Source organism: Helianthus annuus, chromosome 14 (genome assembly GCF_002127325.2).
Source record: "Helianthus annuus cultivar XRQ/B chromosome 14, HanXRQr2.0-SUNRISE, whole genome shotgun sequence".
NCBI classification, from domain to species: domain Eukaryota; kingdom Viridiplantae; phylum Streptophyta; class Magnoliopsida; order Asterales; family Asteraceae; genus Helianthus; species Helianthus annuus.
Window position 1 is genome coordinate 139,362,768 of NC_035446.2, and position 27,854 is coordinate 139,390,621.

Genomic DNA, 27,854 nt, shown 5'->3' on the forward strand with positions numbered 1-27,854 from the left:
GAGTTTTAAATTTGAAAGCTTATTATTTTAAATAAGTTTTATGGTAAAAAAAACCTTGAGGGCTAAAATTGGAATAAACCAACTCTTGAGTGACTTGAATGATCATATCATATTACACTATATTATATCATATTACATTGTATTATATCATATTACATTATATATCATATCACATTATAAAACTATAACTTTTACCATTTATGTCATTCTTTTACACAAATAGTCCTTCCTTTTTTCGGCCCACAAATTTTCCCTCCTTTTTTCTAGCTTGTACACAAGTGGTCCCTCTTTTTCTACCGACTATACAAACTATCAACTTTTGAAAAATGCAATTTTAATCCCCACACTATTACTTCATTTTACAACTTCTCTAACTTTTGAAAATTGCAATTTTTACAACCCCTTAACTTTTAAAAATTACAGTTTTAACCCATACAATATTACTTTGTCAACTTTTGAAAATTGCAATTTTTACCTAACCCGAACTAATCCCTACATATTTAACTAATTTTTTTTCGCGAATTTCTTTTTTAAAACACTAATTTATTGTTGTGTTTAAGAAATTTATAAAATATTATTTTGACTCACTCGAGTTTCTAAAGTTTCGAGTTTACCCCTTTCGTTCCTTTATTTAAAAAGTATTTTTTACGAGCATGTTTTTATTTATGTGTCAGTATAAATTCGAGTTGGTATACGTTTTGCAACACCCCAAATTCCGTATGACATGTTATAATGTTTAATCGCAATATTTTAACGAAAAGAAATGGTAAACATGAAATTTTACCATTATTAAGATTTATAGCATTTAACAATCAAAAATCGTATATATGCATTAAGGTTTAGCAAACTAGTATGTAAATATGAGGTAAAGTGATATGTTCTAAAAAATGGGGGGGTTAAAATGAAATTGTGTAATCAAAACCCTTATAAAAAAAATGCCCAGTGATAGAATTGGGGTGTGTGAAATTGAAAGTGAAATCAGTGGTTAATCAATGCATGAGTTAGGAATGTTCATCCCTAAGTGATTTTCATATCAAGTCATGTTTTTATGAAATCTTATGAAGTGGGTTATGTGAAATTTATGATCTTTGTATGAAATCAAACCTAAATGTTAGATGCTATGAACAAATAGAGGTTATTTTATGTGCCATTTTGATTGTATTGGTAGTTTGGGTTAAAACCCACTTGAAATTTGTAAGATGATGAAATTTAGTAAAGGTATGGATGAATTGGATGATGTTGAAATTAAACTCATGTTATAGAAGGTGTTTAGATAGGTAATTTGATATGAATCATATGAAGTATAGTTATGATATTGATTGTACATGTTTAGGGTAACCCATTGATGATATTAGGATGAATATGCTATAACTACTTATACATCATGCTTATTAGAAAGTACGCCCGCCATGTGTTCGATGAAATATCTAAACTAATGTAATTGTGATTTTATATGAAAATTTACTAAATTGATAAAATATGATTATGGTGGGAATGCATATGGTTCATAAACGACATATTGTATGACAAAGAATATGAGAATAATGAAATTTTCAAAAGCTAAGTATATGAAGTTGTGATGTATAGGAACAAAGAAGGAAGGAGGAGCAAGTCATTCTATAGCGCAAGAAACGTGTCACACCCCAACCGATGGCGGAAACATCAGGGTGCGGCACAGAGCGTTCAGATTGCTCATGAGTTTCCATAACACTAATAGTTCCAATAGTAATTTAATTGATTCATGCAAAATAGTCTAAACAACATAAATCCACAATCACCAATTATCAAAACATCAACATAGTTCCAAACATTTCTGGGTCTAGCTAAATGTAGTTTCTAGGCTTCATCATAGCTTGTTTCAAGAATCCTAGCTTCTTGTCAGCCTGCAATATAGATTAAAATAAAGTCAGTACAAAATGTACCGGCGAGTATACAAGTTTGAGTATATAGCATAGTAGATTCAAAAGACTCATATCCATAATGTAAATGATAATAAAATAGTTTCAGCCATGCTAGTGTTCGCAGTCCAAGTGATAGTCCAAGTGTCCCGATGCTTTGGTCTTTTCCCAAGAATCAAGGAAAACTATAATCCTCCTAACAATACCCCCGAGAATAATGGGGAGGTGCATCTCCTATAGCGCTACTATTGTTAAGGCGGAACTACACACTCTAGATTAAACGTTCACATAGCACAAAGAATCAAGAATCACAAGTTTCACATACACATAGGATATAGTTTAGATTCAAAAGTATCTAGTTTCATAGTTTAACAGAATACATGTTGCATCCCAAAGTTTAAAACAAAAGAGATCGAGTATACTCACAGTGATTGCTTAACAGATTAACTGTTATTGGTTCAAAGGGAGCTCTTTTAGGTTTAGCCTGATTAGATTACAACGGATAAGTGTCGGACAGAATAACGAGAATTTGCAAAGTGTCGGATCAGTCATCTTGATCGGATGGTTGTTCGATCGGACGCCAGTCCGATCGGATTGCCATTCGATTGGGAGGACTTATGTGAGTGGGGTCGGATTGCCATCCGATCGGATGGTCATCCGTTCGGATGACCATTCGATCGAATGGTCAATCGATCCAAGGATTTGATTTCCCAAAAGTTAAGTCAAGTGTTCAACTCTGGTCACTCCGATCGGATGGTCATCCGATCAGACGACAGTTCGATCAGATTGCCATTCGATCATTGAGGTTTCCAAAGTTTCAAGTTTCTCAAAAGTTTCTAAGTGTTTAAGAGTCAAGATACATATAACACCCCGATCGGATGGCCGTTCGATCGGACGGCAGTTCGATCGGATTGCCATTCGATTTGGGAGGCCTTGTCCCATTCACACCCTTGTAAAGTTTCTAAGTTTCTGGTTTAATGGTGACGACACGGTACGTCTTGAGACAACGGTAAACACATCATTGTTCAGCCAGTCTGATTGGATGGGAATCACCCCAGTCCGATCAGTCGTCTGTTCGTGACGGTGCTTATGTCGGAATCCGTACTCCGGTCATCTTCTCCGGCAACATTCCATTTCTAAACCAACTTCAGACTAATCATCAAGTCTATAGTCCGTTTGGATCCGGATTCCACCGTTTTAAGTTAAAGTTTAAGAGATGAAGAAGATAAACATAGGTTGTTAGCTAAAAAGTCTAGATTTAGTAAAGATTCGGTGTAAAACTGTAAGAACCTAACACGCATTAACTGAAAAGACGCAGCGGAAATACGTACCATAAAATTTCTTTCATTATAAACGTTTTGACTTACTTGAAAGTTCATTTTAAAATAACTCTTTTACAATATATGCATCCTTCGTACTCGTTTAATAAAATAAAAGCATAACTTATGTTTATAAAACTACATACTCAAGCATTCCCGTACAATCTATCTTGTGACTCGGTCTTTGATCGCTACTCCTCGTGATGAAAATCTGTGATTCGTACAACCTGCACCCACCACATACATTCGCAACATTAGCATACATTATATACAAACAAGATTCTCAATCATGGAGTCTCATTACGTTCTATCCACATATACTTTACATCTCGTTATCTTTCTAGATTTAATCATTCCATCCGGGTGTCTAATCCTTGGCGAAACTTCAATAATGTACCTGCATTACATTTCATTCTCGAGGCACACTGTTAATAACGTCAATACTTAAATGTATTGAAACCACGTATACAATACATACATACATACTTTTACTTGCATACATACGCATCTACTTACATACATACATGATTACGTCTTCACATACGTACTTACATACATACATACATACATATATACATACATACATATATAACTACATACATACATACAATTACAAGTCACATTCACTTATTTGTAAGTTGAGCCTTAACTACAAACATATCAACACAAATCAATGCAATTACAAACAAACATAACCGACTAACTTCCAACAAACATGATGAACATTCAGCAACATAATGAACATTCCATTAACACAATGAACATTTAGCAACATAATGCACATTGCATTAACACGAGGAACATTCAGCAACATAATGCACATTCCATTAACACGATGAACATTCAGCAACATAATGAACATTCCATTAACACAATGAACATTCAGCAACAAAATGCACATTCCCTTAACACGATGAATATTCAGCAACATAATGCACATTCCATTAACACGATGAACATTCAGCAACATAATGAACATTCCATTAACATAATGAACATTCAGCAACAAAATGCACGTTCCCTTAACACGATGAACATTCAGCAACATAATGCACATTCCATTAACACGATGAACATTCAGCAACATAATGAACATTCCATCAACACAATGAACATTCAACAACAAAATGCACATTCCCTTAACACGATGAACATTCAGCAACATAATGCACATTCCATTAACACGATGAACATTCAGCAACATAATGAACATTCCATTAACACAATGAACATTCAACAACAAAATACACATTCCCTTAACACGATGAACATTCAGCAACATAATGCACATTCCATTAACACAATGAACTATCATCTTAATTTACATTAAGGATAGACGAAGTTCATATGAACTTACCTTGATACTTACCCTTACCCATAAATTCTTACTTGGTTTCCTATATACAACATACCAAACTTCATTTATAAATAAGAAGTGATTTCGGAAATCACTTACCTCGAGTGCCCGTTTCGTACATGCTTCCTCATATCCTTTCCGTTAGCCTTCCATGCTTTCCCTCATCTTGACATGATCCTATACTTTCATGTCATCATGGATACCACTTCATTAGTATAAATGCACATTCTAATATTGCATTCAATTCACATTCATATCCTACATTAAACTTTACTCCTCAAATTCCAACAAAACAAAGTATAAGCTAGAAGTCGCATCTTTTCATTCCACATAATTCTTCATGTCGTCACAAATAGCACATATTGATATAGCATGTACTTAATGATTTCTCTAACATAACATTTGTGACAAAAGCCTTATTACATTATTTATGCACAGTTGACCTTCAGAAAGTCAACTGTCTATCTTATGAATTATCAATCTAATCTCATACATCCACATCATTATAGTCGATTATACTACGGACATCATATACATTCCCTACTTACATAGTAAAACACACATACAACCACAAGATCATATATGCACACAACATAAACAATTCCTTCCATACTAGTCTTCTCATAATTCCACAACTAACAACATCATTCAAGATTAACTAATTTAACACTATCCTTGAACCCGACATTATCCTTACTAGAAATCCACATACCATACAAGGACACCACTTTCACCCCTTGATCCCTACCACAAATCAACTAAAGGCATAAGGTGTACCATATCTTCAAGCATAGAGTACAAACTCCTAATGCACGCTTCTACCACATCATACTAACCATTCAAATTTCCACATGAACTCCATCTAAATCACACTTCACATATTAATTAGCTAACAATTACATCATTATCACCTCCTATACATATTTACCCACAACTTGCATATAATTCCACATATAATTGTCACTTAAGCATTTCATCAAACACTTGGTGTGCATACCACAATTTATGCATAATGTACAACCAATTCATGCATATTCTTCTAAACTCATTCATAAATCATCAAATTATCCTTCTAATCAACATGGATCATTCATGCATAACATCAAACATACTAGTATCACATTTCTTTCGATTCCTCTAACAAGAATCTACCATACATATCAAAATACATCAATATTAAGCAAGAATTTAGACATAGATGATTTACCCATGTCATCGTCTTCACCATAACATACGGGTTTCACCATTAAACATCAAATTAACCTAAACCATGCATAATCCATGTTCTATATGATGATTCTAACACATACCCGTTCTCAATTTCATACAAATTCGCAATTTACATCATAACCCACTTCGTGAAAGATCACCAATCTAACTTTTAAGACATGCCTTACGATCCCCTTGTGAAGGTGATCTTTAATACATGCTCGGTAATGAATTTGAGCTTCGTTTAGCCTTCTAATTTGATGAATTAGATGAAGTTAGGGTTTTGGCTTCATGAGAGCTCCTGATCTCTCTAGAACACACGATCGTGTGTATTTTTGTGTGTAATTTCATATATTAATTCAACTTTCATTTTAACCCACTTTAGCCCCTTGTGTTTATTAATTAAACATATTTGGCTCAACTTTCATCTCTCAATTGTTTCTACTATATTCTTAACTAGGTTAAGTAGCCTAGTTATTTATTTCTTGATGTACCATATCAGAACATTTGACGAATATAAACCTTCGGGTTTTGGGGTGTTACAAGTCTACCAACCTATCTCATTTCCTCTTACACACATATCTATGTCTGACTTCATAGTTGCATCATAATTATAAACAACCATCCGATCTCATTTCATAATTATTCATACAATTGACTTCTTCTTAACCAGTCTATACTTTCCATGGCATGCTTTCACATAACATTCTTATTTCCTCAACCCATTAGTAACTGATCAATATACATATTTATTTAAACTTATAATAATGCTTACATTCATATGATCCATTTAAAACGGATCTAATACCTTCATCTCATCCTTTAAGATTACATTCTATACATATATTACATAACATTTAATTATCATTTTCTTATCGCAACGAAGTTACTATTTTATTGTCACGTATACGTGCTTAACTCCAAAATTAATATCATACTACATTTCCTGTAGTTATTTGTACCATACATACCCTTACGTTATCTTTAACTCACCTCATTCATTCTACATTCCTATTACTCTCATTCATGTATTACTTAATTTGCATAAACAGGCGTGTCATGTAAGTTCATTAGGCGAGAGTTTAACCAAAAAAATCCGAATTTTTCACTCAAAACCTCTAAGATTTAGTTCTTAATGACGTAGTTTTCTTCTTACGTCATCTATTAAAAGTCAAACATTCCATACCATACCATACATATTTTATCATTCATCTCGTAAGTCGTTTTCAATTTACTAATTCATATTTATCCGGCATGAGTTAAAGCATTTTACCTACCTCGATTTCATATCATACTTCAGCGATCCGTAAACCAGATCGATCCACACCTTCACAAGTACTAACCGTACCAGGCCAGTTTTCAGTCATCTGGGCTTCCACTCGTGCACATTCTTTCACCAATTCGATTGATTTCATCACATTCAGAATTCCACTATTAACATCTGCAAAATAGGCGGTTAACACCTTTCATTCAACATTCAATATACTAGATGATTACCCACCTATAATCCTTTTACTTCTTCCTACATACATGCTATAACACATTCCACATTTCATCCCTTACATGCAATTCTTTTATTCTAGTTACTTATTTCGTCAACCTTTACAGTTTGACTTTTCGAGGTCAACCTGACATTTCTTATTTATCGTAGATGTATTAAAGTACACGTTCTTACTTCTTTCCATTCATGCTTACTTGCCAAGACATTCATTACATCAATTCAGTATTCTTGCCAAAACTTACCTTTCCCAATCATACTTAAAGTATTGTCCGGGTCGTAGCCCGTCATCCATTACGACTCCTAAGACGCATCTAACACATAACATGTTCAAAACTTCTTTCTTTCATCAAAAATTAAGTTTGCGTGCCAAACATTATGCTCGCCTACAAGTATAAAACTTACAAATCAAAACATTAAATATATCGAGTTTAAACGGCAGTTACCATTTGACCCCCATGACTCATTCGTCTCTTTAACCATTCTTGCACACAAACATATTTGTGTATATAAATATAGATAAGTTTAAGACATAACTTGGATAATATTCGCTTTTTAAGGAATGTTTAATTGCTTAATCTATAATTATCTACACATTCGAGTCTTTTCATTCTTATCATTCATTATGTTTCGAACCCGCCACGCGGTTCCTAACCTATGATTCATACTTTCATTCCTTTCATGTTTCGAATCTGTCTCGTGGATTCTAACATATCATTCATGCTTTCAATTCTTTCATGTTTCGAATCCGTCTCGCGGATTCTAACATATCATTCGTACTTTCATTTCTTTCATGTTTCGAATCCGTCTCGCGGATTCTAACATATCATTCGTACTTTCATTTCTTTCAAGTTTCGAATCCGTATCGCGGATTCTAACATATCATTCATACTTTCATTCCTGAAAGTCTTACATTTCTTTTCACCCTCACGTCCACCTACTACCTAATTCTAACGGACATACCTGTAACAATTATCACGGTCTCACGAACGTCATATGCTTCTTGTGTACTGGCCAGGTACCCAATCCACATACTAGTTTCGTGTCTTCGTGTAATCGCCACCTTATGTCTGAAGAATTTAGTTTCGGCACGTGTAACATTTTCAAAACTTCCTTACCATTTCATCATTATATTTCATTTAAAGTTTTATTTCACTTGCCAGATTATACCATTACATGCGCCCACGTGTTAAATTTACGTACCTGGGCCAATTTGTCTTACAACATGCCTTGATGCCGGTTCTAGACCGCATTCACGGATCATCCCTTTCAAGCAATTATGTTTAACTTACACATAACATACTGTTAGTTTTCTTCAAATACATACTTAAGCACATACTTACCCTTACTTCTACCTTTAGATCTTGATTGAGTCTCGGATTGTACGGGTTCGTTGTCACAAGAGCACACAGGTTTGAGTTCAAGTATTTATCTCCTCATACTTGATTTCCCTCAAACCAGGGCTCTGATACCAACTTGTAAAACCCTAACATGCATTAATTGAAAAGACGCAGCGGAAATACGTACCATAAAATTTCTTTCATTATAAACGTTTTGACTTACTTGAAAGTTCATTTTAAAATAACTCTTTTACAATATATGCATCCTTCGTACTCATTATATACACTCTAATTTGTAACGTTTTGGTGCTGTGAGAGTTGTACCTTGTGTTGTTTTAGTTTTCTCTGCTTATTTGTGTTGTATCTTTTAGTTTGGGAGTTGTACCCCCTTTTTGCATAACCTACCTAATGCTTTTATCAAACTTCAAGGCCTTCAATCAGATCAGAGAGAGAGAGAGCGCGCGCGATAGAAAGAATGCACAGGGAGAAAGGGAACTGATTCCACGGTGGGTTGAGGCGGAGCTGTTAAGATGGTTTTCCATGGCGGTGGTTTACCGAAGAAGACGCCGTGGCATCCGGCAGTTCGGTGCGGCAGGCAACGCATAGCGGATGTTTCGGAGAAGAAGAAGAAATAGATGAATAAGAAGAAGGAGAAGTAGCCAGGTCACCACGATGACCGCGATAGAAGTAGTACCAGCGACAACTTTGAAACATATGCATTGTACCACGTCGGGTTTGAATTACGATCCGGATGAGTTTACGGTGGGTGTTGAGGGTGGTTTTGAAGAGAATGGGATTAAGATTGGTGGTGGGGATGGTTCTGTTGGTGATAGTACGGTTACGGCGGCCGGTGGTGGCGGTGGGAGTGGTTATAAAGGGAAGAAAAAAGGGCCGTCGACAGAAGAATTTGATGGTGGAGAGACGCCGGAGAAGGAAGTTGAATGACCGGCTTTATATGTTGAGGTATGTTGTGCCCAAAATTAGCAAAGGTGAGAATTAAGAATCTTTTTATTTTAGCTTAGCTAATCATTGTTTATTTTAAAGTTTGATTTTTAAACGTCACGTTAAATACGCCTGTGGCATCCGGCGGTCCGGCGCGGCGGCGCATAGCGGAGTCTATGAACCCTTTTTTATAGTTTTTCACCTATGTTATTAGTTTATATTACCACTTACGTTTTATTGTTGCGTGTCAGCGCCAAAAACATGGTTGTGTTGCGATCTCTTTTGGGGTTCTAAATTGAAGCTCGCATTTGCAGCCACCGTCATGGTGGGCGGCGTAGGTGCTTCTAAAATTGAAGAGATTTCATGTGTAATAACTTAAATGGAAGTATACCAAAAGGGAGGTGAAATATATCATCTTTGGCGCTCTTGCACGTTAAAATGTTATGAAGTGAGGCTGCAAGTTTCGGTGTTGTGTTTTCCACTGTTGATGCAATTTTGTGATCATATGCACCTACCTTTACATTAGGGAGAACTTGAAGTATAAAAGGCTATAACCTTCGTGTTTTTCTTATTTGTTGTAGTGATTTGTGTTTCTTCCTTCCTAGCCTGCCCGTGCTATATTTGTTGTAGTGATTCATGTTTCTTCCTTCCTAGCCCGCACCGCAACTGGTCATTTTTTGGATGCCAGGTATATTGCATTTATGCGTACTCGGGATGAAAGAAAGTCAGAAACAAGCGGCTAACAGTGAGTCAAAAGCTGATCCTCGAGTGTAAGAATCACCCTATTGATTTAAACAATAAAAAACGAGCTTTGAAACATATGCATTGTACTACCAGGGGAATAGCGCTTGCTTTCACAAAGATCAGACCTTCTGAAAGCTTTTCAGCAAATTAATTATTGAATTGATAAATGATATGACTCCTAACAGAGTGACGATTGTTGAGACAAGTTGCACCAGGAAAACAGAAAAGCCTTGTTCTATCTATGGTACTGGGGGTGGACCCGTTGCCGTTTGGTGCACCTTACCCTTAGGTAAACGAAAAAGTAAGATTGATTGTTTTCAAATTGTTGAACACTACTTTATTTATCCGTTTCTCTAGCGGGATTTAGTGATTATTGAGTTCTATTTTTGTTGCAGTGTTGGGTAACTTTGAGTTCCATGAAAAGCTTGGGTGGATAGCTAGGTGGTGCTTTTGTGATATAGACGTTGCTCCCAATGGTCAAAGATTGAAGGTAACTTGACCCGAGTTATTATCTTAATACTTAGTACTATCTGATCATAGATTATAAATTTATTCATGTGATGGAATGGTGCAATGTCTTTTTGACCGTAGATAATAAAAGTTCTCCCTTTAAAAGTTTTGGTTTGGTACCAAAATCTGCAAATCAGTTTTTCCATTTCCTGCCTTTTAAAAGTTTTGGCTACATTCAACAAGCCACAGCTAAGTTGTTGTTTGGAGCAGATAATCCAGTTTTACATCAACCGAGAAGGTGATTTAGGAATTTCTTTTCTTTTTTAGGTAAAAGAATTTAGGATTCATGTGTCCAGTTTTATTTTATTTTCTTTCTTTAAAATGCAGTTGTCACCACTCTAAGGTCTATCTCGGGCACCGGGTCCCTTCGAGTTGCTACAGGCATTTGCATCATAGTTTGTATGTGACTTGACTTTGTGTAATAAACCAAATCGGAATTGAGTTAGTTATGTTTCGGTATATTTGTATCTGACTTGACTTTGTATAATTAACGAAAACGGAATCGAATTACTCTATATTTCTATCTGACTTGACTTTGTATAATTAACGAAATCGGAATCGAAAATGTTGACTGATACAAAACGTTGGTTCTGTTCGTGTTGAAACTGGTTTAAAAAAAAAAAAAAAAAACTGGTGTTATTTTCATGTTGTATAGTTCAAATAATTTGCTTGTAAAATGCTTGCCCGACTGGTTAATCTTTTCTCTTTATATAAAACTAGATGTAGGCTCCCTCGCGTTGCGGCGGGGGGCTTGGTTAAAAACTGATTTGGGCCAAAAAAATGTTTTTTACCGGTTTAAACTGGTTTAAAACCAGTTTCAGAGATCGAGAATGATGACCGGTATACAAAGCGTCGGTTCTGTTCGGGTTGAAATCGGTTTTAAAAAAAAATGGGTGCTTATAAAACTTAGTGATTTTCATGTTGTATAGATTAAATAACTTGCTTGTAAAAGGCTTGCCCGACTGGTTAATCTTTTCTCGGACCAGGTAACATTATTGCGATCACAACTAGCTTAACATAAATAAAAATGTAGCCCCGCCGCATCGCGGGGGTTACTTTTCTAGTTTAATAAAATAAAATTATAACTTATGTTTATCAAACTACATACTCAAGCATTCCCGTACAATCTATCTTGTGACTCGGTCTTTGATCGCTACTCCTCGTGATGAAAATCTGTGATTCGTACAACCTGCACCCACCACATACATTCGCAACATTAGCATACATTATATACAAACAAGATTCTCAATCATGTAGTCTCGTTACGTTCTATCCACATATACTTTACATCCCGTTATCTTTCTAGATTTAATCATTCCATCCGGGTGTCTAATCCTTGGCGAAACTTCAATAATGTACCTGCATTACATTTCATTCTCGAGGCACACTGTTAATAACGTCAATACTTAAATGTATTGAAACCACGTATACAATACATACATAACTACGTACATACATACATACCTTTACTTACATACATACGCATCTACTTACATACATACATGATTACGTCTTCACATACGTACTTACATACATACATAACTACATACATACATACATACATACCTACTCACATACATACATACATACATACATACATACATACATACATACATACATACATACATACATACATACATACATAACTACATACATACATACATACAAGTCACATTCACTTATTTGTAAGTTGAGCCTTAACTACAAACATATCAACACAAATCAATGCAATTACAAACAAACATAACCGACTAACTTCCAACAAACATGATGAACATTCCATTAACACAATGAACATTCAGCAACATAATGCACATTCCATTAACACGATGAACATTCAGCTACATAATGCACATTCCATTAACACGACGAACATTCAGCAACATAATGAACATTCCATTAACACAATGAACATTCAACAACAAAATGCACATTCCCTTAACACAATGAACATTCAGCAACATAATGCACATTCCATTAACACGATGAACATTCAGCAACATAATGAACATTCCATTAACACAATGAACATTCAGCAACAAAATGCACATTCCCTTAACACGATGAACATTCAACAACATAATGTGTAACACCTCGAAATTTTGTGTCCAATAATGTGTTAACACATGTCATGAGTTTACACGTGGCATTTAGTATTAAATAAAGGACTAAAGTTGACAAACCTTGAAAGTATGTAAATTCGAGGGTGATAAATGTCAACGAAGGGTAAATATACTGTATAGTAACCCTAAACGATGCTCGTACCTTCAAACGAATAAATCATGGATCGTACGGAGCGAAACGCGGAAAAAGTGAGAGATTACAAGCTACAGGGGGTTAACTGTGTCAACATGTTTAATTATACCTCTGAGTGACCCTTTGACGAACCCGAGGCTTTGTAACAGTAAAATACGCTCACTAGAATATACTATATAAATTTCGCGAAGTTCCGTTTTAAAACGAGAAAGTTATGATCAAATTCGTACGAGAGGGGTTAAAAGCGTCAACAATAAAAGTTAAGGCTTTTCGGATAGTAATTAAACTAACCGGGGACTTAACAGTGCGGGTAAAAGGCATGAGGCCCTTAACTGTAATTAACCGAGGGCCAAATCGCAAAGTTACCCCTTCGAAACCGAAAGGTCAGGTTGATGATTACAAAAGATTTGGTTAATGATTACAAAAGATTTAAAAATCTTGAAAATCAAGTCTAATGCGGGCCGTGTTAAGGTTATACATGATTTAATGCGGGCCGCGCGCCAGGTGAAGATACGTTTTCTGACATTAGGATCCATGCGGCCCTCGTCCAAGTTGCATGATCCTAATGCAGGCCGCGTACAAGTCCCAGATGCAGAATTCTTGGACAGACTTGCTGTTTGAAGTTGTGAACGATCATTTGGGCAATAAATGAAGCATGGGCGCCCTCTACATGACCCCTAGCACCCAGGGCCACCTGCTGAACATCCATGATGCCTTGTAGGTTGAGTTGTGATGATCTTGAGTCCATTTTTTCACTATAAAAGGCACCTCATTGTGCATAAGTGAAACACACCTCTAAACCTGCCTTCTGATCATTCTTGGAGCTCTCAAGCTTTCCTCTATCATTCTTAGTCGTGCACCAAGCTTCTGTAAGTTGCCTAACCCTTTGTGGTTTCGTTTTTCCATAGTTTTAGCCTAAAAGTCAATCTGTCGTAATTAACGATTGACTTTGCGATAAATCACAAATGGTCCAGTGGTTTGTCGAATCAAAGATAGTTATATGATGGTAATCATGTGGGCATTAAACCCCTAAAAGGGCACCCTCTGATTCCCACTCTAACTAGTCCAAATGTCGAGTCAAACGTGCTTAGAAAAAGTCAACAGAAATGTCATTTTGCGATTTCTTGCATAATCTGTAATGTAGATGATATGTAACCTGTTTGAACACTCATAAAACATGATAATAAGTATATAAACTAGTCTAAGCTTGTTTGATCCGACCATTTTCTGTTTAGACCCGGTTCGGAGCCGAAAGTCGCAAAAGTTTGACTTTTGCATTGACTTCAGTTCTGACCCGTTAAAGTTTGAATTAGATATGCCTTAGGACTCTCTTAGGACCAGGTTACATGATGGTATAACCCTCTGTGACCGGTTCGTTGTTTGTCCGAGTCTTTTACACATTTCCGTTAAATGCTTAAAAGTTGACCGTAACGCCCTTTTTAAATTAAAACAAGAATTTCGGACATGTGAAAGGATCATAACCTTGGTTACTGATTTCTAAGCATGTCCCTAAAATTTCATGTCAATCCAAGGTCCAGAATAGGATTATGCTAATTAGCGCAAATTGCGAAACTTTAGTAATTAAATAGCGCAATTAGCATAACGCCTATCTAAACCCGGATTTCGACACCAAACCTTTTACTCACTGATGTAAAATATTATTTTGGGATTTTTAAAGATTTTTAATTATTTTTAACCTGCTCATAACCTGCGGTTATGGCAACAGTTCGGTAAATACCGAATATACCCTTTTCGGCCGTAACTTGAGTTCTACAAGGTCTTTTGACCCGATTCCAGTTGCTACTGATTTTAATTAATAAATAAAGTGTTTTAGACTTTATAAACTGTTCGGGAAACTCAGATTTCCTGTAGAACTCATAAACCTCTTTTATAATCTTTAAAAAGACCGAAATACCCCTACGGGGCATAATATGAACTTAAACTCGTTACGGGCATTATGGAAGGTATCCTACTGATACCACAACCTCTTTAAAGCATGTTGACTTAGGAAAACAGTGTAGGACTCTTACGGTTACCCGTTGCGCCTTTTGCGCGCACGGTTCGACTTATGTAACTAGTTTACATAAATTAGCCGAAACGGGTCAAACCATATTGTTTTGACCCCAAAACCCAGAGTATGATTATTATACCCATATAAAACAAGTCTTCAAACTTGTTGGGTCAAAATCACACTCCATTCACGGTTTTCGCCTTTCACGCGATTAAACCGTAACTATCCATTGAAACTGACCGGTCTAAGCTACGGCTAAATTAAAGACCCGTTAGGATTCTAATAGGTTAATTTAAACCTTCGTTCCAGAATAGGGGACCAGCAAAAGCTATCTGCAATTTATTTCAATTAAGGAATTATACTTGTAAAGGTAAATACTTTTAACTTATTTTCCGTTATATGGGCTTGGGTTACGGTATCTAAAATACCGCTTGGTCGGGCAATTGACCCCAACTCATTAGTAGTTGGGTATTATCAATGTGACCCGTTTAAAAACTTGTTTTGTTTGCTTTACGCCTTTGGGGGCTTAATGACCATGTCCCGGATATCCTCGGCAGCATTTACGAATGGCCACGACCTCAACATTCGGGTGTAGGCGTACACCCGGCATTATGTCCATGACTATAAAAGTGTAGCCGTTGGTTACCCGCCACGGTTTTATGCTATGTGGCGTGTCTATTAAACTTTAACCCGGCACGACCCGGGCGACCGAACGCAAAGTAACATGTAATTCTTTACAATATTTGATTATAAATTATCCCAAGTTATAAAGAGTTTATGCCTTGAGCATTTAAACCAATTTTATTAAACATTTTACAAAAGTGTCAGTTGAATGTATTTACCAGTGTAAACTGACGTATTTTCCCCAAAAAGACTAAATGCAGGTACTATGCGTAATTGGCTGGGATTTCTCCTTAGCATCATTAGAAGTCTCGCAAGCTTAATGTAACACCCCGTGTTTTCCAATAGTCAAAGTCAAAGTCAAGTGTTGACTGTTATTGGAATTAAAGATTAATAAAGATTAATTTCATTTTAGTTTCATTTTGATTTTCGTATTATTTGGAGTAAGTGTTGTATAACCAAACTAATCGACCGATAATCGAACTGTGAATCAAAGACCGACTGTGAATGATAGGAAGTAACAACGCTATAAAGCTAGTCAATCAATAATCAAGCTAATCAGATCAATCATCGAACTCAAGTGTGGGGATTTTAAAGCTTTTATACGTGTGTGTGTGCCTTAGGTGTTACTTGTGCATGTTTACTTTTATGTTAAAGTGTGTGGTGAATCAATCAAATCAATCGAGACTCAAAGGTGAATCAAACTCAATGGAAATCGAATCCGAAATGGTTGTAAGGATGCTTGTATGTAGATATAGTAGTTGGAACTAAAAGTAATTTGATTAGGAATTCTATCATCCTCAAATCATCGTTCATCGAACTCGAAATATCAAAAATCGTCGCGAAATACTCAAAACAAGGCAAGCCGATCGAACAGGGCAACCTGATCGAACAGGCTAGCCGATCGAACAGGACTGTTCGATCGGACAGCTGCTCGATCAGGGATGCTGTTCGATCAGCTGACCCTTTCCTCTTTTGGAAGCCTATAAATAGGGCTGTCCTTGTCAAACTTTCCACTTTTGGAAAAGCTCTGACCGACCAGCCCCTTCTTCTCACTAAATCTCAGATTTCTCTTCAACCGGTATGTATTTCACTCTAATCCTTGTACGTTTTTGTTCATTAATCGATTCTCCATCTTTCTATCTTTCAAAATCTGAATTTCATCCATGAAATCACCAAGATCTAGGTGTTCTTGAGTGATGTCATCATGGTGTTCTTGGTGTTCATCAAGAACTTCATGTTCTTGACTTCATTCAACCATGAATAAGCTAGATCTAACCGATTTCCACATCAATAACTGAAAATCTTCCAAAGATCTTAACATTTCACGGTGGAAAAGGATTGGAAGATGGGTTTTCATCTATCTTTCAACTCTTTTACACTCAAAAAGGGTGAAAACGGGACCTGAACCGATTTACAAATCAATCTAAACGAACACATGGTTCAAGATTCGGGTTCTACCTAGAGATATACCGATTCCGGGTTAGACGTTAAACTTGGGTTCCAAACCGTCTCTGACCGAGTTTGGGTGATTCCTGCTCGAGTCAGTAGACTAAGTAAGGACTTCAGCTTCATGGTTCAACTCGTAGTCAAAATATCTCTAAAACACCAACAATTAACGGGAATAACCAAGTGTTAAGTGGAAGGTTAACCGAATTGAGAAGCTGGCCGAACGGCTAGGCTGTTCGATCGAACAGCCCAACCGAACGACTATGCCAGCCGATCGGTTAGGCTAACCGATCGACTAGCACTTAGACCCACCAACTCACAAAAGTGTAGTATTGACGAGGTACTGTTCGATCGACTACGCCACTCGATTGTAATCATTACTGCTCGGATCATGAGATACTATACTTTAAAACACTTAGACTTTGAAACAATGGAATGTCACCCGATCGAGCATGCTAACCGATCGAGCGACATCTTGCCAAGTCTGCAATGCTAACCGATCGGTGGGGCTAACCGATCAAACAGCAGTTCGATCGGCCAACTTGAAAGGTAGTACAAACCATCATACACAAACACATCCTTCACATCAAAGGAAGAAACAATCCACTTGAAGGAACCAGCCGATCGAGCCAGCCAGCCGATCGAATGGATGTTCGAACGGACTTTCAAACCAATCGAACAGCCCACTCGATCGAACTGCTGTCCGATCGAATGGCCTACCCGATCCAAGTACATTGTTTACTTTTTCCGCGTTACTCATCATTGTGTTATCAAACTATTCAGGCTAATCTATTCTCAGTGCTCCCTTCAATCCACAACCAATCACTGTGAGTATACTCGATCCCTTTTTGCTCTCAGCACTTTTGGGTGTTACATACGTAATCTATCAAATTCACGAACAACACAAACTATTTGAACGCTAACCTACTTGCATGTATTACTTGTCTAAATGATTGCTGTTTATTATGTTTACACGTGGAGTGCTATCTACCTGCTTTAGCAACGTAGTACTATAGTTTGGACTCAGCACCCGTTCACACGGGGGTTGCTAAGGACAATTACTTGCATGGATTACGGTGGTAATCATGTATTGCGAACTGTCTCGGACAGTCAACCCGCAGTCGTTGGTATCGATGGTCCCATGTCGATAATTTACATGCATCGTTTGCCCTTGTGTACGTGCTTGGTTATGCGTAAACTATTCGAACTCTATATGCTATATCAAACTTGTGTACTCACCTTTACATTATATGTATTGACTGTTATTTTAACGTATGTGACAGGTGTTTAAGCTACTAGCGTGCTAGGGAAGCGAGGCAATAATAAGCTTCTAGGAGCCAGTGACCTTAGGACAGTGTCCACGTACCTGTTCCAGGGCCATAATTATCTGTAGATCTTGTACTGGCACCTGTAGTCAGTAAGATTTACGGATAGCCGTCTAGAGGTCTTAAAACAATATTTACGTTTGGTCTGTAATAATTAAGGATTTGAGTTGTCGAAACAGTTCCCATATTGTTTGGTTGATTTCTATGATAACTTGTTATTGTTTGGGACACGGTATGGGACGTGTTATATAACTGAATTGTATGATAGTTGTTGTGGAAACTTCTGAACAATCTGTTTCGCTCAGTGCCGCGCCCCGATGATTCCGCCATCGGTTGGGGTGTGACAGATTGGTATCAGAGCCATAACTATAGGGAATTAGGTTAGACACGATCTAGTCCGGATCGCTGTCTTAGAGACCTAGACTATAGTTAGGAACCAAGAGACCAAGTTTATGTGCTTATTCTATGTTGCTTCCTTCTATTCTATCATTACATCCGAACTCCGAGCCAAATTTTGTAGTTTGGACGGGATTAGGAGTGAAACCCGCAAATTCCTGCCTAAAATTACAAATTTTTGTCGATTATTTTGTGCGATTTTCTAACAAAACGGGGGAAAGTTATACCAAATTCGGGGCTGAAACCCATAAATTGATGAAAACTTCCTCTAGATTTTCTTAAAACAAGGAAGAAATTGCTGAGCTAGGGGTGAAACTCTAAACCTTGGCAGTTATTCCAACTTTAATTTTATCTCGCCAAGGCAATTGACGGACTCCAACGACCCGAACTCACGAGTATGACCTAGAATGCGCATGCATAATGCCCAAGAATCGAGGCAGAAACATGTCCCCTAGAGTCGAAAGTGACGACAAGTCAACTGTGAATAGTTAAATTGCCATGGTTAGTCAAAGTCTAGTAGCCGCAGACAATCCATTTTCCGATTTTGAGTGTTGTTTTGTTGATTTTTGTATAAATTACCTGTTTACGTGTTTTGAGATTTGTTGGTTGCTCCATTTGTTATCAATCTGCGTGACCTTTGTTGCTATCCTATCTCGATTCAAATCCCTGTTGATGTGATCTAAACGAAACCAGTGTGCTATGCTACGCTATACGACTAAAATAGACGATACAATGTGATGCTACCCGATACGCAAAACGAACGACACTCGACTTGTGGTTATAGGTTTCTGTTTTCTGACCGCCTCTGTGATAAAAATTGCGTACGTGTTTAGGAAATTAAGTGCCCTATTTGCCTAATTGCTTTTGTGCTTATGTGCCCTAATTGCTTCTGTGCTTATGTGCCTCTATGATTATGTGCTTATGTGATTATGTGTATTACGTGACGAGAGATGCGACGTGATTCTAAGCTATAGAGATCTAAGAACGTGTGAGACTCGAATTCGTTGTGTTGAGCCTGTGACGATGTCTATTGCAGACCATGTCGTCATCTGGACAACCTAGATCACGCTCGCGTCTTACCCGCCAGGAGAAAAGGGATCGACGTCTGGCTGCTATCATCTCTAAGACCCTGGCAAAAGCCGTCAGTGATGTGTTCGAGAACGCAAGCAAGTCATCTGAGGAATCCCGAACCCTCACGCCCAAAGATCCCAACAAAGCTACTTTTAGCTTCAAACAATTCAAGGCATGTGGGCCAAAAGAGTTTACCGGTGAAGATGGCCCTACGGCTCTGTTTCATTGGTTTGACTCGGTAGAAGTCACCCTTCGTCAAAGCGGATGCCCAGATCACCTCCGTACTCTCAATGCTACCGGTGTCTTCCAGTCACGAGCTTTGGACTGGTGGACCGCAGAAAGGAACAAGCGCGGGAACGACGCTGCATACGAGCTGACGTGGAAGGAACTGAAAGCGATCATGATGGACGAGTTCTGTCCTCCCCACGAACGCCAAAAGTTGGAGGATGAGTTCTGGGGTATCAAGCAAAAGGAGGGAGACAACGCTGGTCTCACTGCTCGTTTCAAGCAATTGAGTATCATATGTCCCGACCAGGTCAAGACTTCTGATATGACCATCAAGAAATACATCCGTGCTCTTCCGGATTGTGTCGCAGATTTTGTTCACGCCTCCAAACCCGCAACAATCGAGGAAACCTACCTGCTCGCCGCTGAGATTAATGACAAGCGGGTGAAGGCTGGTTTCTGGGATAAGCAAGTCAAGCCCCTGCATCAAGTCACCGCAGCATCAACCGATAACACCACTGCCCAAGCCTCCAAGTCTTCGAGAAGAAGAAAGAAGAACAAAAGTTGCGCTGCCGCAACCACTGCTGCTCCCATTCAGTCTGTGCCAGCACAACAACAGCAACCACAGCGTTCGGCGCCAGTGATCAATGCGCCGCCAGCGAAGCGTGCGTACACCGGCCCCCACCCACTCTGTGCTACATGTTCCTATCATCACCCGGTGGGTGTGGCCTGCCGATTCTGTGCCCACTGCAACGTTTACGGGCATTTCACTGCGAGTTGCCGCTATGGTCCCCGTCAAGCTCAAGCTCAAGCCGCTGTTAACCAAGCTCTACTCCCTGCTCCTCAAGCTCCTCAAGCTGCACAGGCCCCGGCAAACAATGTTCGGACCTGCTTTGCATGTGGTGACCCTAACCACTTCGCAAACCGGTGCCCGAACAGGGTGGTGAAACAAGAAGCTCAACAACCCCAGCAACAACAACAACAGCCTCAACAACAAACCGCTCACGCCAGAACTTTCAACATCAACGCACGTCAGGCTCAAGCTGACAACAACGTGGTCAATGGTACGTTCCTTGTGAATGGTATATATGCATCATGTTTGTTTGATACTGGAGCCGATAACTGCTTTGTGTCATTTGAATTTGAGAAGCTTCTTAGACGTAAGCGCTCTTATCTTTCGACACCCTTCGAAGTAGAAATCGCTACCGGAAGAACCATTGCTGTCAATTCTGTGCTCCGTGATTGTACCCTCAAGCTCAACAATCATATATTCCCGGTTAACCTCGTTCCAATGCAACTCGGAAGTTTCGATGTCATAGTAGGCATGGACTTTCTTCGTGAAAACCATGCTGAAGTTGTGTGTGCCGATAAGATGATTCGATTTGTGTTAGCTAGGGGTGATATTCTATGTGTTTATGGTGAAACTACTGCGAAAGATCTCAAGCTCATGTCCTGTCTTCAAGCTCGCAAATATCTCCGCAAGGAATATCGAGCCTTCTTGGCCAACATTGTTGTAGCAGAGACGGACAAGAAAAAGAAAGTTGAAGTCAATGATGTTCCTGTTGTCCGAGAATTTCCCCAGGTGTTCCCTGATGATCTTCCTGGATTACCTCCAAGTCGTGATATCGACTTTCGAATCGACCTTATTCCAGGAGCTAACCCAGTGGCCAAAGCTCCGTATCGACTCGCTCCATCTGAGATGCGAGAACTCTCAAACCAACTCCAGGAGTTACTTGAAAAAGGCTTCATTCGCCCGAGCACTTCTCCTTGGGGCGCACCAGTCCTTTTCGTCAAAAAGAAGGACGGGTCGTTCCGAATGTGCATCGATTACCGGGAATTGAACAAGCTGACCATCAAGAACCGATACCCCTTACCAAGAATCGATGATCTGTTTGACCAACTACAAGGTGCTCAGTGTTTCTCCAAGATTGATCTACGTTCAGGCTACCATCAGTTGCGGATTCAAGAGGAAGACATACCCAAAACCGCTTTTCGAACCCGATATGGTCACTACGAATTTGTTGTCATGCCTTTTGGTTTGACCAATGCACCCGCGGTCTTTATGGATCTGATGAATCGCGTGTGTAAACCGTTCTTAGACCGTTTTGTCATTGTATTTATCGACGATGTCCTGATCTATTCCAGATCGAGGGCCGAACATGCGCAGCATTTGCGATTGGTTCTCGAGTTGCTTCAGGGAAACCAACTCTACGCCAAATTCTCCAAGTGTGAGTTCTGGTTAGAGGAGGTTCAATTTCTGGGTCACATTGTGAATAGTCGAGGTATACACGTTGATCCTGCAAAGATTGAGGCAGTCAAGGGATGGGTTACGCCAAGGAATCCGTCAGAAGTTCGCTCTTTTCTCGGATTGGCTGGTTACTACCGGCGATTCATCGAAGGATTCTCCAAGATTGCTGTACCACTTACCTCCCTTACTCATAAGGACAAGCCTTTTGTGTGGGGAACCGCGCAGGAGACTGCCTTCCAAACCCTCAAACACATGCTGTGCCATGCACCAGTTCTTACACTGCCGGACGGAAGCGATGACTTCGTCGTCTATTGTGATGCTTCAAACCTTGGACTTGGCTGTGTACTCATGCAACGAGACAAGGTTATAGCTTACGCATCTCGACAGCTCAAAATCCACGAGAAGAACTATACAACCCATGACCTCGAGCTAGGCGCAGTTGTCTTTGCCTTAAAGATTTGGCGACACTACCTGTATGGTACAAAGTGTACGATCTTCACTGATCACAAGAGCTTACAACATATCTTTAACCAGAGAGAACTCAATATGCGTCAACGCCGATGGGTAGAACTTCTCAACGATTACGACTGTGAGATCCGCTACCACCCAGGCAAGGCGAATGTAGTTGCAGACGCCCTCAGCAGAAAGAATTACGTGATAGGTGTTCGAAACATCCAGGCTCAGTATAACCTCGAAGCTCTCATCCGCGAAGCACAACACGCTTGCTTTAACGAGCGTACGTTGAAGAAGGAACAAATCTATCACGATGGAACTCAGCTCGTGAGCAAAGCCAACGGGATATTCTATTATCTGGACCGAATCTGGGTTCCGAGGAGGACAGATTTGCGAAAGATCATCATGAACGAAGCCCACAAATCCCGATATTCCATTCATCCCGGTGCGGACAAAATGTACCAGGACCTTCGCTACAAGTACTGGTGGCCTGGGATGAAAAGGGATATTGCTCTATATGTTGGTAGCTGTTTAACTTGTGCAAGAGTCAAGGCTGAACACCAAAGACCTTCAGGCTTACTCGAACAACCGCCGATACCCGTATGGAAGTGGGAAAGCATAGCTATGGATTTCATAACTAAGCTTCCGACCACGCCATCAGGTCACGACAGTATTTGGGTTATAGTCGACCGTCTAACCAAATCAGCCCACTTTTTGCCAATACGAGAAGACTACAAGGTGGCCAAGCTAGCCCAAATCTACACCGACGAGATCATTAAGAATCATGGAACGCCTCGAGACATCATTTCTGATCGCGACGCTCGGTTTACATCGAGATTGTGGGAAACTTTTCAAGCAGCTCTAGGTACGACGCTGAATTTGAGTACCGCATTCCACCCGCAAACCGACGGGCAGACGGAAAGAACGATTCGTACTATTGAAGACATGCTCCGTGCGTGTGTTATCGATTTTGGCGGTAGTTGGAGCAAACACCTACCGTTGGTCGAATTTTCGTACAATAATAGCTATCACTCCAGCATCGAAATGGCACCTTTCGAAGCCTTATATGGTAGGAGATGTCGCTCGCCTATTGTATGGCACGAGGTCGGTCATTCACAATTGACTGGGCCCGAGATTCTGCAAGAAACGACTGACAAGATCCACCAGATAAGGGAAAATTTGGTAAAGGCCCGGGACAGACAAAAGATGTACGCCGATAAACGACGCAGGCCCCGCGAATTTGCAGTTGGCGACTACGTGCTCCTAAAGGTATCACCTTGGAAGGGAGTAGTCCGATTCGGCAAAAGAGGGAAACTTGCGCCTCGATTTGTTGGACCTTTTAAGATTCTGGAAAGGATCGGTAAAGTTGCCTACAAACTCGAATTACCGGAGGAACTCAGCAATGTCCACCCGACTTTCCATATTTCAAACCTTCGGAAATGCGTAGCCGACCACGACGCAATAATACCACTCGACGATCTTCAGGTCAATGAGACGCTACACTTCGTGGAAAAGCCTGTCGAAATCATGGACCGACAGACCAAGCAACTCAGACGCTCTCGCATCCCTATTGTAAAAGTACGATGGGAAGGCAAACGAGGCGCGGAGTTCACTTGGGAACTCGAAAGGGACATGAAGGCCAAGTACCCACAGTTGTTCAGGTAGATCTGAAGAATCAAATTGGTAAAATCACACGGTGATGTACAGTTCTCGGCCTAATTTCGGGACGAAATTCCCTAAAGGAGGGGAGACTGTAACACCCCGTGTTTTCCAATAGTCAAAGTCAAAGTCAAGTGTTGACTGTTATTGGAATTAAAGATTAATAAAGATTAATTTCATTTTAGTTTCATTTTGATTTTCGTATTATTTGGAGTAAGTGTTGTATAACCAAACTAATCGACCGATAATCGAACTGTGAATCAAAGACCGACTGTGAATGATAGGAAGTAACAACGCTATAAAGCTAGTCAATCAATAATCAAGCTAATCAGATCAATCATCGAACTCAAGTGTGGGGATTTTAAAGCTTTTATACGTGTGTGTGTGCCTTAGGTGTTACTTGTGCATGTTTACTTTTATGTTAAAGTGTGTGGTGAATCAATCAAATCAATCGAGACTCAAAGGTGAATCAAACTCAATGGAAATCGAATCCGAAATGGTTGTAAGGATGCTTGTATGTAGATATAGTAGTTGGAACTAAAAGTAATTTGATTAGGAATTCTATCATCCTCAAATCATCGTTCATCGAACTCGAAATATCAAAAATCGTCGCGAAATACTCAAAACAAGGCAAGCCGATCGAACAGGGCAACCTGATCGAACAGGCTAGCCGATCGAACAGGACTGTTCGATCGGACAGCTGCTCGATCAGGGATGCTGTTCGATCAGCTGACCCTTTCCTCTTTTGGAAGCCTATAAATAGGGCTGTCCTTGTCAAACTTTCCACTTTTGGAAAAGCTCTGACCGACCAGCCCCTTCTTCTCACTAAATCTCAGATTTCTCTTCAACCGGTATGTATTTCACTCTAATCCTTGTACGTTTTTGTTCATTAATCGATTCTCCATCTTTCTATCTTTCAAAATCTGAATTTCATCCATGAAATCACCAAGATCTAGGTGTTCTTGAGTGATGTCATCATGGTGTTCTTGGTGTTCATCAAGAACTTCATGTTCTTGACTTCATTCAACCATGAATAAGCTAGATCTAACCGATTTCCACATCAATAACTGAAAATCTTCCAAAGATCTTAACATTTCACGGTGGAAAAGGATTGGAAGATGGGTTTTCATCTATCTTTCAACTCTTTTACACTCAAAAAGGGTGAAAACGGGACCTGAACCGATTTACAAATCAATCTAAACGAACACATGGTTCAAGATTCGGGTTCTACCTAGAGATATACCGATTCCGGGTTAGACGTTAAACTTGGGTTCCAAACCGTCTCTGACCGAGTTTGGGTGATTCCTGCTCGAGTCAGTAGACTAAGTAAGGACTTCAGCTTCATGGTTCAACTCGTAGTCAAAATATCTCTAAAACACCAACAATTAACGGGAATAACCAAGTGTTAAGTGGAAGGTTAACCGAATTGAGAAACTGGCCGAACGGCTAGGCTGTTCGATCGAACAGCCCAACCGAACGACTATGCCAGCCGATCGGTTAGGCTAACCGATCGACTAGCACTTAGACCCACCAACTCACAAAAGTGTAGTATTGACGAGGTACTGTTCGATCGACTACGCCACTCGATTGTAATCATTACTGCTCGGATCATGAGATACTATACTTTAAAACACTTAGACTTTGAAACAATGGAATGTCACCCGATCGAGCATGCTAACCGATCGAGCGACATCTTGCCAAGTCTGCAATGCTAACCGATCGGTGGGGCTAACCGATCAAACAGCAGTTCGATCGGCCAACTTGAAAGGTAGTACAAACCATCATACACAAACACATCCTTCACATCAAAGGAAGAAACAATCCACTTGAAGGAACCAGCCGATCGAGCCAGCCAGCCGATCGAATGGATGTTCGAACGGACTTTCAAACCAATCGAACAGCCCACTCGATCGAACTGCTGTCCGATCGAATGGCCTACCCGATCCAAGTACATTGTTTACTTTTTCCGCGTTACTCATCATTGTGTTATCAAACTATTCAGGCTAATCTATTCTCAGTGCTCCCTTCAATCCACAACCAATCACTGTGAGTATACTCGATCCCTTTTTGCTCTCAGCACTTTTGGGTGTTACATACGTAATCTATCAAATTCACGAACAACACAAACTATTTGAACGCTAACCTACTTGCATGTATTACTTGTCTAAATGATTGCTGTTTATTATGTTTACACGTGGAGTGCTATCTACCTGCTTTAGCAACGTAGTACTATAGTTTGGACTCAGCACCCGTTCACACGGGGGTTGCTAAGGACAATTACTTGCATGGATTACGGTGGTAATCATGTATTGCGAACTGTCTCGGACAGTCAACCCGCAGTCGTTGGTATCGATGGTCCCATGTCGATAATTTACATGCATCGTTTGCCCTTGTGTACGTGCTTGGTTATGCGTAAACTATTCGAACTCTATATGCTATATCAAACTTGTGTACTCACCTTTACATTATATGTATTGACTGTTATTTTAACGTATGTGACAGGTGTTTAAGCTACTAGCGTGCTAGGGAAGCGAGGCAATAATAAGCTTCTAGGAGCCAGTGACCTTAGGACAGTGTCCACGTACCTGTTCCAGGGCCATAATTATCTGTAGATCTTGTACTGGCACCTGTAGTCAGTAAGATTTACGGATAGCCGTCTAGAGGTCTTAAAACAATATTTACGTTTGGTCTGTAATAATTAAGGATTTGAGTTGTCGAAACAGTTCCCATATTGTTTGGTTGATTTCTATGATAACTTGTTATTGTTTGGGACACGGTATGGGACGTGTTATATAACTGAATTGTATGATAGTTGTTGTGGAAACTTCTGAACAATCTGTTTCGCTCAGTGCCGCGCCCCGATGATTCCGCCATCGGTTGGGGTGTGACACTTAAGATAACTGAAGTCTGTTGAATAATACTTTTAATATTATTATTTGATCCCCTGTGGATTTTATTTCAACAATGGTGATACTTTGATATTACACTTACGTTGAAATATATATTTATCTTTATGCTTCCGCTGTGCATTCATATATTGTGTGGTTTGACTATATTGTTGCCAACTACGTCACGGTAATCCCCCACCGGGCCCACCGGTGAGACACGTGGAAATCGGGGTGTGACATAATGCATATTCCATTAACACGATGAACATTCAGCAACATAATGAACATTCCATTAACACAATGAACATTCAACAACAAAATGCACATTCCCTTAACACGATGAACATTCAGCAACATAATGCACATTCCATTAACACGATGAACATTCAGCAACATAATGAACATTCCATTAACACAATGAACATTCAGCAACAA

The 27,854-nt window shown here is 39.3% G+C and overlaps 1 protein-coding gene across 2 annotated transcripts; it reads left to right on the forward strand.

The window, feature by feature from the left end:
- Window positions 1–9,670: 9,670 nt before the first annotated feature.
- On the forward strand, window positions 9,671–11,345 carry LOC110903924. 2 transcript variants are annotated; one of them, XM_022149722.2, is made up of 4 exons: window positions 9,671–10,608; window positions 10,703–10,797; window positions 10,899–11,055; window positions 11,145–11,345. In XM_022149722.2, the coding sequence occupies exons 1-4, from the start codon at window positions 10,479–10,481 to the stop codon at window positions 11,222–11,224; spliced, it is 462 nt and encodes a 153-aa protein (XP_022005414.1). In that variant the 5' UTR covers window positions 9,671–10,478; the 3' UTR covers window positions 11,225–11,345. The 2 variants fall into 2 exon arrangements, with proteins under 2 accessions (XP_022005414.1, XP_022005417.1); XM_022149725.2 differs by having other exon boundaries at window positions 9,671–10,596.
- The last annotated feature ends 16,509 nt before the right edge of the window (window positions 11,346–27,854 follow it).

Excerpts from the sequence above, each read along its gene's own strand:
- LOC110903924 (XM_022149722.2), top strand. The coding sequence starts at position 10,479 with ATGACTCCTAACAGAGTGACGATTGTTGAGACAAGTTGCACCAGGAAA. Across the intron at positions 10,798-10,898 it reads CCAATGGTCAAAGATTGAAG|ATAATAAAAGTTCTCCCTTT; the intron begins GTAACTTGACCC and ends TTTTGACCGTAG. Across the intron at positions 11,056-11,144 it reads GTTTTACATCAACCGAGAAG|TTGTCACCACTCTAAGGTCT; the intron begins GTGATTTAGGAA and ends TTTAAAATGCAG.